The sequence below is a fragment of the Borostomias antarcticus genome (genome assembly GCF_949987555.1).
Source record: "Borostomias antarcticus genome assembly, chromosome: 33".
NCBI classification, from domain to species: domain Eukaryota; kingdom Metazoa; phylum Chordata; class Actinopteri; order Stomiiformes; family Stomiidae; genus Borostomias; species Borostomias antarcticus.
Window position 1 is genome coordinate 2974382 of NC_140266.1, and position 13727 is coordinate 2988108.

General features: G+C 50.2%; 1 protein-coding gene across 1 annotated transcript in view; it reads right to left on the minus strand.

Annotated features, from left to right (window-relative positions):
- iars1 (isoleucyl-tRNA synthetase 1) overlaps positions 1-13727 on the minus strand; it is a 42038-nt gene that overhangs the window by 14534 nt on the left and 13777 nt on the right. The window contains exons 14-25 of the mRNA XM_084460712.1: positions 13627-13700; positions 12232-12426; positions 12022-12108; positions 11605-11688; positions 10531-10675; positions 9881-10001; positions 6960-7051; positions 6749-6826; positions 6097-6218; positions 4202-4304; positions 3696-3779; positions 495-669 (exon numbers count right to left, since the gene is read on the minus strand). Of these exons, the coding sequence (XP_084316838.1) occupies positions 495-669; positions 3696-3779; positions 4202-4304; positions 6097-6218; positions 6749-6826; positions 6960-7051; positions 9881-10001; positions 10531-10675; positions 11605-11688; positions 12022-12108; positions 12232-12426; positions 13627-13700 (1360 nt within the window). The remainder of the gene's footprint in view (positions 1-494; positions 670-3695; positions 3780-4201; positions 4305-6096; positions 6219-6748; positions 6827-6959; positions 7052-9880; positions 10002-10530; positions 10676-11604; positions 11689-12021; positions 12109-12231; positions 12427-13626; positions 13701-13727) is intronic.

Below are 13727 nucleotides of genomic sequence, written 5' to 3' on the forward strand. Positions count from 1 at the left end.
AATCGAAATCGCGATTATGACCTCCGCAATTAACCAATCGCAAAAGGCCGCAATTAATGTGATTAATAATTTTGCTTTGAATTGAGTGTGCTAGTGTGCTTCTGCTGTCTGACCAATCGCATGTGTTCCCGCTGAGTGCACTGTGCGCAGCAATTTCACTGAGAAGACAGATAGCAGTAGGTCAAGACCAGTGTCACAAGAGTACCTGCAGCCGTGAGTAGTGAAAAAATGAGCGAAAACGAGGTGAGTGAGTTAGTAGCAAGAAAGGGATCAACGTCCGTGATTTGGGAGAATTTTGGTTACGAAAAAGATGATGTCGCTCAACCCCACAGGTCATATGCAAACTAAGCAGAGCTTAAGCCATTACTTTGAAATATTAATCGCAATTATTAATCGCAATTACCATTTTGAAGCAAATAATCGCAATTATCATCATTTGTCATAATCGTGCAGCCCTAACACACACACACACGCACAAGCACACGCACACACACCTGTCTTCTGGAAGGCCTCCAGCTGCTCACTCTTCAGCTCCTTGATGGAGGCGGTGACCGACTTGAACGCGCCCTTCAGACGCTTGCCCAGGACCATGTGGTCAGGCTCCGCCCGCAGCCTGATGCCGTATTTGTCTTTGTCGGTGGACAGCGTGAGCTGGCGGACGTTCAGCTCCTGAGGGGGGCGGGGGGGGGGGGGGGGGTTATACAGTATGTGTATTATTTGCAAGCTGAAACAGTGTGCTGTATGGAAAACCTTCATTTTTTTTGTATAAGCTAACATAATTTATAAAAAAAATATATATATATCAGAATATGTAGTATTTACTGTAGATGTTTGGTGAGCAGCACCATTGTACTACAAGGCACACAACCACAAAGCGCATTGTGTTGCCTCTGGGTATGAAATGCGCTATATAAATAAAGCTTTGATTGATTGATCGAACCAAGGTCTATAACCAGTCGTCAGTCGGACTGATTCTCCCTCCCCAGGACAACAAGGCTTTCCATTCCTCAGAATAAGAACAGGTTGGTAATGAAAGGGTCTAACACTCAAAACCTCAATTATTCGGGATAGGCGCAATGGTCCCAACGTCCAAAGTTACAGTAGAAGTTTATACCCCTTCCACTGTACATACGGTGTGCAGTTCTCAAGTCATATCAAACACAGCTGCTACGATTTGAGTTTGTGTGTAACTCCACACACTACGCACGCTGCCACCCCCGGGCCCAGAAACAAGCGAGGTCTGATCAATCCCACCCCGGGAAACAGCGCAGGGACACACCATTCTTCGTATCAATCTCACCCAGCCAATAGCACAGGGACGTTCCATATTTCATCCAGAGGAGGGCTGAGAATCGACTCTGTCTGACGGGGCCAAGGAGCGGCTACTCTCAGCCCCTTAGACCCTCGGCCCTCCGATCAATCACCAGGAGCTGGGAGGCACTGGGAGAGAGGGAGGAGGCGGAGGTCGACGGGTCGGCTGTGATTGTTCCAGCGAGCTAGCGCCTTCGTGCCGTCGGCTAGCGCCGCAGAGCGCCGTTCCCAGATGCCGCTACGCCCGGGTGGGGGAGTGTTGGAGGGCCGAGCGCCACAGACACAGATCAATAAGACCCAAACACATCCCTGGAAACGGCAACACTGAGCAACTCAAACTAAGCCGCTAGCCTGTAATTATTGACGTTTAGTCATTTAGAAAGTCTCTTTCCTTTCTATGTGGTGTATGCTGCAACCGCATATTTAAAAAATATATTTATATATACATTGAAAAAGTAAAAAAATAAAATATACAAAATACTTAGGTGCTCCAGCCCGACCTCTCAACTCTGCTCACAGACATAATGCATGCAATCTATCTTCTTTAGAGGCTGCTGTGAATCTGAAGGTTGTTCACCAGCTCAGGCCTTTACTGATTTCAATTTTTATTTGGGGGGGGGGGGTGTTGTTTACCAGAGCCAAAGCTTTGGACTACCAAGGTTAGACGCACTAAAAGATGGAAGGGGTGTTGGGAGATGAGCAGCGGCCGTGACAGAGATAAAGCACCTCCTGGTCCACAGGGACCCGCTCAGGGCCCCTCCATGTTAATCACCTGGCGGGATTACAGGAACTCGGAGGCCTCGGAATCTACTAATCTAATCTCTGGAGCGTCTAGTTTGAGTCTGGCGCCGTCATCATAACCCGCTCGGGAAAGTTCCTCGTTGAAACCAATTTCAAACGCTATAGTGAAGACAATGGGATTAGAGGAAATCTATAAGTCTGTCGAAAAGCCGCGATGGAAAAGCGTCATCCTGCTTCTATCGGTTTACTACTGAACTGAGTTGAGGATTTCATAAGCAAATGGGCCGGACCAGGACTTCTCCCTTCAAGTGGAAAAGGAAGAATGTTTTCTGAACAATTAAACAGTGGAATAATAATAATATTAATAACTAGAAATGGTGCTCAGAGAGCACAGACCTCTGCCCGTGAATGCATTTGGGTGGTTCTGTGCGAGCGCACATGCGTGCAGGACATGTTTGGTATCGCTGCATTCGTTGCCAGCGTCCCGGTAACTTTCCCATGTGGAGATATGGCAGTTTATATGACCCTTATTGACAATGAATGGGGGGGGATTCTGAATGGAGGTGAATGGCCGGCAATGTTTGGGTGGCCTATGGACCCACCAAATTCAAATCTGCTCCAAAATTGAATTCTAAATTGGCCCGTGCTACACCCCTCCACCAAGTTTCATGAAAAGCAGTATGGTAGTTTTTTTGTAATCCTAGTCCAAAAAATGAATGGAGGTGAATGGTCTGCCCTATTCGGATCAGCTCCAGAATGTAATAGGTTGTTAGTTGGCCCGTGCTACACCCTTCCACCAAGTTTCATGAAAATCGGCCTAGTAGTTTTTGAGTAATCCTTTTAACAAACAAACAAACAAACGAACACACGCCACCGAAAACATTACCTCTCGCCCTGCGCTGTCGCTGAGGTAATAATAATATATTTTATACATTAACGGTACAGATCCGGTCCATTGTCTCTATTGGTCAGTTTGCATTCCAGCTGTGGCGATGACCACGATATCCCCACGCTAAAATGGAATGTTCGCACATGTTTTAACCCTTTTAACCCTGAAAGTACAGTGACAACATTTTGAATATTAACTGGATTTTCCCTATAATACTAGAAAGCGCAGTTTCTCAGCTTTCAGCAAGTGTTGGAGTGAGGACTTTTTTTAGATATTTTTTTTATATCATTAAATATTTGTTAGATATTTTTAAAATGTTGCCGGTGACGTGGTCGTATCGAAAGGGTTAATATCAATCCACCTCTTATTAGTAGCCGTGGCAGTGTCCAGATCAACGTTTACAAAGATGTGCTGTAGCATTGTCGTTGCCTGGCAACATTCCCTTTTTCAGCGGAAGCGTCCGCAAATGATTAACAAATAGTTCCATTAAAAATACACTTTATTTCATTTTGAAATATTGCCGGATAAATGGGGCGACCGTTGTATAAAAGCATTATGGAACTCGAAGCTGTGGGATGTCACGGATATGGCCACGGCTAGCGGGGTGTAACGGTGTAACTCCGCTGCGCGTCGTGCCTAACCGCTCCCGCTAGCCGCGGCGATATCCGTGACATCCCACCGCTTCTCGCTCCATAATGCTTTAATAATAAGACCATAACAGAGGAGTGTGAAGTCTCTCCCGTGTGTCACTCACCTCTAGAATGTACTTCTGCAGAGACTGGATGTCTTTCAGCGCCTCGGGGTCCTGGTGGATGACCACCACCTCCTTGAGGGGGTACTGGAAATACCAACACCACATTGAGCTACACCAGAGGATAGACAGATACAAGCCCAAACGCACGCGCACGCACACATATACTGTACACACACACACATGCTCACGCAGACACACGCACACACACATTGTCAAGCAGACACACACACACACGCACGGGCACGCCGACTACAGGAGAAACGTCCCCAGAGACAGGATGAGGAAAGGCTAGAACAAAGCCTACACGCTGCACAGCCAGCGAGATAATGAGACGTGGGGGAGACCCCTGGAAGTGAGATCTACAGAGGGTGGATGGCGCAGAGGAGAAGGCCAGCGCCAAGATAACTGGTCCGGTGACACCGGCCCTGGGGGGGGGGGGGGGAGGGGGTGGTCAGACCGGTGTGTCGGTGGAGGCAGAGGGGGGAGCTGGGGTGGGTGGGGCTTACCTTCACGGGCAGCGTCTTCCTGTCGCGGATCACTCTCCCCAGCTCGATGACCGACTGCATTTGCGTCACCGCGCTCTCGATGCGCTTGTCGATCAAGCTCTCCCTGGCAGGGTGACAGGAGACGGTCAGACGCACTTAGGCGTGGGCGGGAGTTCTAGCCCCTCGCCACTCCGACAGATCCGGAGGGCGATTTGGGGACGGTACGCCAGGGCCGAGGTCTGACAGAGCGCGTCGTGATCGGGATCTTTCCAGAAACATCCGCCAAAATTGGTATCGGAGGAATACGTGCTCCGTCTCACTCTGCATAATCGTTTCCGCCCTGGCTGGAGAATAAAGATTTTGGACTCGTCTCGCTGGATGATCCGCCATTAGAGCTCTGTCTGTAGGAAAATGTGTGCGCGCGTGTGTGTGTGTGCGCGCGTGCTGTGTGTGCAGAAACAGGCCGGAGGGGGACAGCCAATCACTTAATGAGTTCGCGGGGGGACTCGATGGCTCCAGATTGGTGGGTCACCTTTGGGAGTGGCACAAGCAGGAGTCCCTTTCCAGGAAATGAGCAGCTAATAAGCCAGCCAGACAGAGAGACTAATGCCGAGCGAGCATTATATTGGCCACACACCACATGAATGGTAAAGACCGCCAGGGGAACAGCGCGATGGAGACAGACCTTCAGCAAATAAGGCTCCTCTGGAGGAGAATACAAACTAATATGAGACTATTTATGGCATTGCAGTAAATGGGTCTCGGGGGACACACGTTGGAGGGGTATTATAAATTCTAGCGCTAACCACCAGCAAAGCTGTGTTTTCCTTTTAGAACTGCGCCTGGGTTAGTCTTTGTGAACGGGCCGCCATGTTGACCCAGCCTGTCCACTAAGCTCCCCGAGCAGGCCGGACCTAGCCTTGGGTTTTGACCGTTCCTCAAAACATATTCTGTGGGATACAGCAGATTCGGCTTGATGATAACTGACATTTGTTTTTCTATATCTTAAGAGTAGTTGCTGGTTTAAAGCAAATATTTCCATCGTTGTGTAGAGAATCTATGTGCGGCGATGTCCTTTCATCGCCAAAAACAGATAACAGGTATTTCAAGAGTTGAGAGTCTAGAGCTGTGTTCGGAATCGCTCCCTCGTTCCCTCACTCCCTATTCCCTATGTAGTATTCACCTTGTAGTGAACTACCTAGGGAACGGAGAAAATGTAGGGTACATGCGCTGTTCCCTGGAAATCAAGGTGAATCGTGGGTAATAAATAGTGGACTATATAGGGAACGAACATTCCGTGGAGAATTCGGACACTACAAACAAAATGGCTGACGCCCCATATGGTGCACTATATAGTGAATAGGGAGCGATTCCGAACACAGCCTATGAAACGTTCAAAGACGCCATCTTTAAATATCATAGTACGCGGTACCATTATCTTTAACATATGACAAATAAAGATCCTTGAATCCTTGAATACTGCGTCATCCCTTCTACATTCTAATACTACACATATGGCTGTATGTATTTCCCATCAACCAATATTAGTTCTTAAACTTTCAGGAAAGTAGTTCATACAATCTGCTTCAGTTGGTATTCGAGTCAGTCGCTGTAGCTACGCTCTGACGAGCCGCTCTCGCATTCAGAGAACAGGAAGGCGCCTGAAAGACGGGTCGGAGTCGCACACGACGAGAGAGCGAGACAAAAGAGCGGGGAGACGGAAGAGAAAAATCTGCTGAAAGGAATTCAATAGAAAGTTCCAGAAAGTCAAAGTCGGGGATGCTCGGCTGAGGAAGGAATGTGATTAAGGGGGGAGTGGGGGGGGGGGATGTGAGCAGGAGGGCTGAGGAGAGACACGATGACTGCTGATGACAGGCGTGCGGGCGTCCTCAGAGGACGTCCGGGGGTCCAGCTACCTGACTTGGGGCAGCATGAGGTAGTGGATGCTGCCGGAGTCCTTCTCTTCTGCGGAGGCGGGGTGGACCAGGTGATGCAGGGTCTGGTACATCATCTCAGTGATGAAAGGGGTGAAGGGAGCCTGAGGGGAAAGGGGGGGGGGGGGGAGGAGGGGGACCAATCAGCAAAGAGGAACGTCAAACGCAGGCTCAAAACTCATCTCTTAAAGACGTACTACAACGATCTACAACGATCCACCCCTCCGATTCTATTTTAGATTGCTATTCTTGCACTTTGCCTTCAGCACTAGATTATGCTCTTAGACAATTGTTTTACAAAGGAGATGCACTTGTGAGTTCTGGCAAGTAGTAGTATTTTGGCTTTTCCTACATTAAATGCAATTATTGTTACACAGTCTGTGGTCCGGACGAAACACGCACACAGCAAGGAACACAACTCACACTGCTCGTGAACAAATACACTCTCTGTCTCTCTCTCTCTCTCCCTCTATCTCTCTCTCTCTCTCTCTCTCTCCCTCTCTCCCTCTCTCTCTCTCCCTCTCTCCCTCCCTCTCTCCCTCTCCCTCTCTCTCTCTCCCTCTCTCTCTCCCCCTCTCTCTCTCTCCCTCTCTCTCTCTCTCCCTCTATCTCTCTCTCTCTAAGTGTGACTCACCATCAGCCTGCACATGGAGAAGAGCACACTGAAGAGGGTCTCCAACGCCCACAGGCAGTCCTCTGTCCCGCTCTCTCCCTGCAGTCACACACACACACACACACACACATCAGCACACTCTCTCACACACCTCTGGCAGCACGTTGAACTTTTATGCTTTTGTTGTTGTTGTTGTTGTTTTGTTGCCGTTTAGCCGCGATTATGATCTCACCTTCAGGCGTCTGCGGTTGGTCCTCACGTACCAGTTGGTGAGCATGTCCACGAACCTGACCAGCCTGGGCACCACGGTGTAGAGCCGGTAGGCTGCAGGATGAACAGAGAAATACGAGTTTCACCACCTCCGTTTCTAATTCACCACCTCCCTCAACCTTTCACATAGCTGTGTTAACATCATTCATGACAGGATGACCTCCAGAATAACCATCCTTTGTCCCTTTGTCTCTTCAAGAAATTACCACCTTTTCTCATGTCACGTGTCTGTATTCTCGACCACTGTTGATGACGCCTGCCATTTAATATGACGTACAATGGGTTAGCCAATCACATCCCGGAGCGCCATACCTGTGTATTACTTGAATATAAGGCAGCGCAAGACCAGGGGGCGGGACTTCTTTGGATCAACCACTCGCGTGCGTTGTCCGGAAGTCCTTGCGCTCGTACGTTTTCTCAATAAACCAGACTTAACCTGTTTGAGCGAATCTTGGTAAATCCTTTTTGACTAGATCAGTTCAAATCCATGACAAGGACCGAACACTGATGAGTCTCCATGCGGATAGCGCAGCGACATACGGTACGAACTATAAAAGAGACAACAAAGATATCTAGTCTTGAATGAAAAACTAGTATATATACCGTCGTAGCTCAAAGGCACGCCAGTTATTCCCGCGAGCACAAACGCTGCACATGGCCAATGGCGCGGTCGATTCCACTCCACTGCTGAGCACGCTGGATACATTGGATATCTTACAGTATAATTGGTCATATTGTCCTGTAAATGCTACTTTTAAAATGTGCTAATGTGAATGAATGCCATTTAAATAGCCAAATGCCTTTAATAGTTTATAGGGATGCGTTAATCCGGCCGATCGAACGTTGGGTTCATATCAAGTTGAAATTCATTCAATTTGAACGTTGGATAATTTATAATCTGTACATATTTGCTAATGTGAATGAATGCCATTGAAATAGCCGAAGCAATATTCATCGGTATGCCTTTAATCAGGTGTTCAGATTTCTTGGCCAGTCATTCATTGCGAACGTTGGATAGCTTATTATCAGGCATTTTAAGAATGTATTTGTCTTTGCTATATTAAGATCAAATAAAATCAGACTATTAATCCCTATGGGGGATTTGGGTGTTACAGCAGCAGGGACATAAAAGGTAAGCCTTTTCTTTTGCATAGCATAGATAGTTTGTATATTTAAGTAATGACAAAACTTCACGACTTCATCTGTCTTTTCCTTGGACTTTAATAATTATTCTACTGGTCTCTGGAATGTTCTTCCCCGTCGAAATGAAGGCTTTAGTCTCTCTAATGATAGAATATTAGATGCGTAAGAAGCCATCTCAAGTTCCAAGGCCTTGACACCATTGTGCATGTGGCTGTTACTGTGCCACTCAACCCTGTGGAGGACGGTGCGCCTACATGACGGAGAGAGACCTCCATGGAACTGCTTATTTATTCCACCTGCACCATTGCCTCCCTCATGCTGAAAAGCTGCATTGACTGTCTAATAACACAATGTGCCTTCGTGAATGCAATGTGACCCTTGAATGCCCATTATAAAAGTCGAAAATCTGAGAATGCCTATTTTCTACAGCATGTATATTCTGATGATCTGGGCCCTATTAGAGACTCAAGTGATGAGAGAATTTCTCTTTTTTTTTTTTTTTTGTAATACAATTGACACCCACAACTATTATATTATTTTTGTCTGTCCAATATTGACAGTTGCCGAGTCACGATAAAGTTACAGTAGAGCTCACAAAATTATAATCACCATTCGTTCCTTTAGGGCCTATTTCCCTGTAATAAGTTGAATTCTCCGTCTACTTTAGAACCCGTTTTGGGGCTGTGAGTCATAACAGACCATTTTGTTTTCATAAACGCTGGAGATAGACTTCTCTTGCCAGAGGCAAACAAATCTAATTATTATTCTGTTTAACTTAACTACTATTAATTGTTTATGGTATGAGATTATTGCAAATGTGTTAAAAAATAAATAAAAGCGTCAGGAAGTGTGAGACTAGTCAGGATGGAGGGATCAGAGAGATCCGTGATGAAAACCTGCTCCAGAGCGCTCTGGCCCTCGGACCGGGGCGAAGGTTCACCTTCCAACAGGACGACGACTAAGCACTAATCACACAGCCAAGATAACAAAGGAGTGGTTTCAGGACAAGTCTGTGAATGTCCTATAGTGGCCCAGATTTTGTTCTTATAAAAATATCTTTCTAAAAAATATTATAAAAATCCTTTAACTAGCTTTTGCGTTTAGTAAACTCATTGGTTCACTGGTTTAAAACAGATAAGTCTCATTTCAGTTTTCTATAAAATCGCGCATGTCAAAAGCATGGCGGGGGAATGGACAACCGTGGAAATAACAGCGTCGCGCCTTTGCCAAGGGACCAGTCTATATACTGTATATTACAGTCAATATACCGTACTTATTACACGGCTCTCTCAAATACTCGATTCTGATTGGACAATCGCGCATTCTACCGGTTAATTATTTCTCGATAATTCATCACTAGCTTGGAGCGATAGCCACCGCTGCCGAGGGCGACACATTACATGGGCGACAGTTGGGGGTCGTCTGAAAGTTGCTGAACATTCGAAACATAACGGTTGGCTTTTGTAGGCTTATGTAAAGAGAACATGTGGAACGATGACGACCATCGTGTCAATTTTGATCCGTGTATTAATATTGTCGGTAAGTAGCCGGAAAACGTCTGTCCGGCCGGCGATTATCCGAAAATCGGCGACTCGGGGTTCTGAACGCGCTGTCGGGCTGTTATTTTTCACTAATCGCCGGCCGGCCATACGTTACCCCTCACACAGGGCAGGGGAAATAAACCACGGGTTGACAAGTAGGGCCCTGGTGATATGAGGGATACGTGGCTCTTTCTCTCACCGTCCATCTCGGCCTTGAAGAACTGGATGAGCGACTGGGTGAAGGACTGGATCCACTTATCCATGATGTTGTCACTCGGCTTGGCCGTGTTTTCATTGTACAGGAAGAGAATATCCTCCTCCTAGACGCGCAGGACAGAAACGTGTTGACATGACGACACCTTACAAGGAAATAGTTCTTTTTCTTCGGGGGGTGGGGAGGGAGGGAGGGGGTTCAGACTAAGCGATGAGCAATTCACGCACTTCGGTGAACTAGCATTTAACGCGGCGAAAATTAAAGCGTTCATCTGAGGAAACCCTAGCGGCGGTTCCATCCCTCTCTTGTCACCAGGCCCTGTTCCCCTCCTCCCCCCTTCCAGGCCCTCGAGAGAGGCTGGCCATCCCCGGGCTGCTCCCAGGTGCCAGCAGCCCAGCGGGCCTGTGGGCTGCCCGGTCAGAAGCCCTTCCAGGTGCTTGGTCCAGCCAGATGGGAGGGAGGGAGGGAGGGAGGGAGGGAGGGAGGGAGGGAGGAGCTGGAAGGCAGTGGGTGGATGAGAGGAGAAGTGAGGGAAAGAGGACCAGGAAGGAGGAGGGAGGCTGGTCAGCTGGGATGGACACTTGAGCGGAGTGGTGTGTGTGTGTGTGTGTGTGTGTGAGGCTAGGCGGCGTGACCTTGTGCAGCCTCAGGACGTTCTGCACCAGGAAGCGGTAGGCGTTGTACCAGGGCAGGAACACGTCCTTCAGGACGTCGCGCACCCCTTCCTCTTTGAAGCGCAGGTTCTCCGCCCGCACCACAGGGGAGTTGATGAGGTACAGCCTGGAGGAGGCGGGACCGGAGGAGGGGAGGGAGGGAGGGCGGACGGACGGGGACATGAAAGAGAGAGCAGCAGGTAAACACGGCGGAAGGAGAGATGCTCCTCGCGGCATCTGGAGGCCGGGAGGATCCTCCTCTCACCTCCCGACATCACAGGACCACACGCTCCTGCGGGACTGCCCCCCCCCCCTCCCCCAAGAAGCGAGGCACCGGCTACGCTAACTTCCGGCGACCAAAGTCGGGAAAACGATCTCCCCCCTCCCGGTCTCCCCTCCCTCCCCCGAGACGGGTCGGTTCCCGGAGAGCGGCGGTCCGAGCGAGGCCGCTCTATCGGCGCTTGACGCTCCGGCGAATCACCGTGATGTAACGGCCTCCGAGCCCATCTCCGCGCGCGGCTACCCGGAAACCAGGTCACTGAGTCCACCCCCCGCCCCCCCCTCGACCCCGCCCCCAACACTGTCAGCACCACCAGTGCTTTAAAAATGGAGGAGAGAGCAGATGCCTCGGTCTCTCCTTCCCTCGGCTCGGCTCATCCATTTCTCATGAACCGCGAGGCCAAGAGGATAGAAGAGCACTGATCTCATCAAAACAGCGATCGTCACCATTTTAGAGACGGACAGACGAATAGAGCTACAGCATAACGGTCTTTGCCCATAGAAATTTCGTAATAAAATGCAAAAATGTCCAATCCAAAGCTTCAGGGGGGGGGGGGGAGTGTATTGGCTAATAAGACACAACTCTGTTTTAGCATATGGGCAGACTAAATAGAACCTTATTCATTCACCATATGGCGATGGCACAGCGGAGCTCCAGGCGTTGTGCAAGACAGAATAACACAAAAAAAAAATAAAAAAATTATGAAATCAAAGGCGCAATTGATGTGGAATGCAGTCTTTGCAGGGGCCCCCCTGCCGTGCGAGTATAGAGCTCACCTCAGGGCGTCAGCGCCATAGTTCTGCACAATCAGGGTCGGGTCCGGGTAGTTCTTCTTGCGTTTGCTCATCTTTTGTCCATCGCTGCATGAATAATCCCCCCCCCCACACACACACACACACACACACACACACACACGACAAACCATACATTTAGTATTTAAATGAGCCAAGTTCTTCCAGGTCACTAGACCTTTAAGCACACAAGTTTGAACAGTCCTCCGTTTTCACCGGAGGGCTGAAAATCCCCCTCTACAGGCAGAATACCGCACATACCGTACAGTACATGTACAGTACGCACACCGCTGACCTCACTAGGACAGAGACATGTACAGTACACACACCGCTGACCTCACTAGGACAGAGAGAACCTTCATGAGGAACGGACGACGACGAGGAGAGAGGATAAAAACTCACCCTGCGAGAACCAGCCCGTTCACTATCACGTTCTTGAACGGCGGTTTCCCAAAGAGTGCGGTCGACAGCACCAGCAGAGTGTAGAACCTAGAACAGAGGGGGCCAGAGAACAAAATGGCTTCCGTCATTCCCGCCGGCCACAGGAGACGGGACGTTCCTGCTCCGTCTCTCGGCTTGGCGCGGGAGGGGGGGGGGGGGGGGAGGCCTCACCATCCTCGGGTCTGGTCGATGCCCTCGGCGATGAAGTCGGCGGGGAAGGTGTCTTCGAAGACCTTGCGGTTCTCGAAGGGGTAGTGCGCCTGGGCGTAGGGCATGCTGCCGCTCTCGAACCAGCAGTCGAACACCTCCGACACCCGGCGGAGAACGCCCTTCCCGCAGCGAGACGGCACGGTCAGGCTGTCGATGCTGCGGACGGACGGACGGACACAGACAGACACAGACAGAGAGAGAGACAGACAGACAGACAGACAGAGAGACAGACAGACAGACAGACAGACAGACAGACAGACAGACAGAGAGACAAACAGACAGACAGACAGACAGACGGACACAGACAGACACAGACAGACACAGACAGACAGACAGACAGACAGACAGACAGACAGACAGACAGACAGACAGACAGACAGACAGACGTCAAGGACCTGTTCAGCATTGTTGGCAGAATGTTGAGGCAAAAATGGATCCGGTGAAACACCGATGTGTGTGTCTGGCAGAGAGAACAAGACAGTGGGTGCGGCTGATACATTATACTCATACAGAATCTGCAACGTTATGAATGTTTCACCACACAGACTTCCCCCCCCCCCCTCTCCCTGGGAGTCACAGTACCACACATCCCCCCCCCCCTCCCTGGGAGTCACAGTACCACACATACCCCCCCCCCCCCCCCCTCCCTGGGAGTCACAGTACCACACATACCCCCCCCCCTCCCTGGGAGTCACAGTACCACACATACCCCCCTCCCTGGGAGTCACAGTACCACACATACCCCCCTCCCTGGGAGTCACAGTACCACACATACCCCCCCCCCCCCTCTCCCTGGGAGTCACAGTACCACACATACCCCCCCCCCCCCTCTCCCTGGGAGTCACAGTACCACACATACCCCCCCCCCCCCCCCTCCCTGGGAGTCACAGTACCACACATACCCCCCCCCCCCCCCTCCCTGGGAGTCACAGTACCACACATACCCCCCCCCCCTCCCTGGGAGTCACAGTACCACACATACCCCCCCCCCCCCCCCTCCCTGGGAGTCACAGTACCACACATCCCCCCCCCCTCCCCGGGAGTCACAGTACCACACATACCCCCCCCCCCCCCCCCTCCCCGGGAGTCACAGTACCACACATACCCCCCCCCCCCCCCTCCCTGGGAGTCACAGTACCACACAAACCCCCCCCTCCCTGGGAGTCACAGTACCACACATACCTAGAAGCCCTGGATGAGTCTGACCTCTTTTTTTCCATTATCAACTAAGGGTAATTAGGATCCTGAAAGTGATCCATCCCTCCGTGCTCCGGAACCCCTGTCTGTTCCGCCGGGCACGTCACGGCAGTGGAACCGAGGAAGTGCTCCAATCGCCGCAGACCATCAGTGACTCACCACTCCCGATGTAGATCGGTTACTTTCACCCCTGTGAGCTCCTCCAGCTCCGCCATCGACCCGACACACACCACCTGAGACACACACACACACACACACAC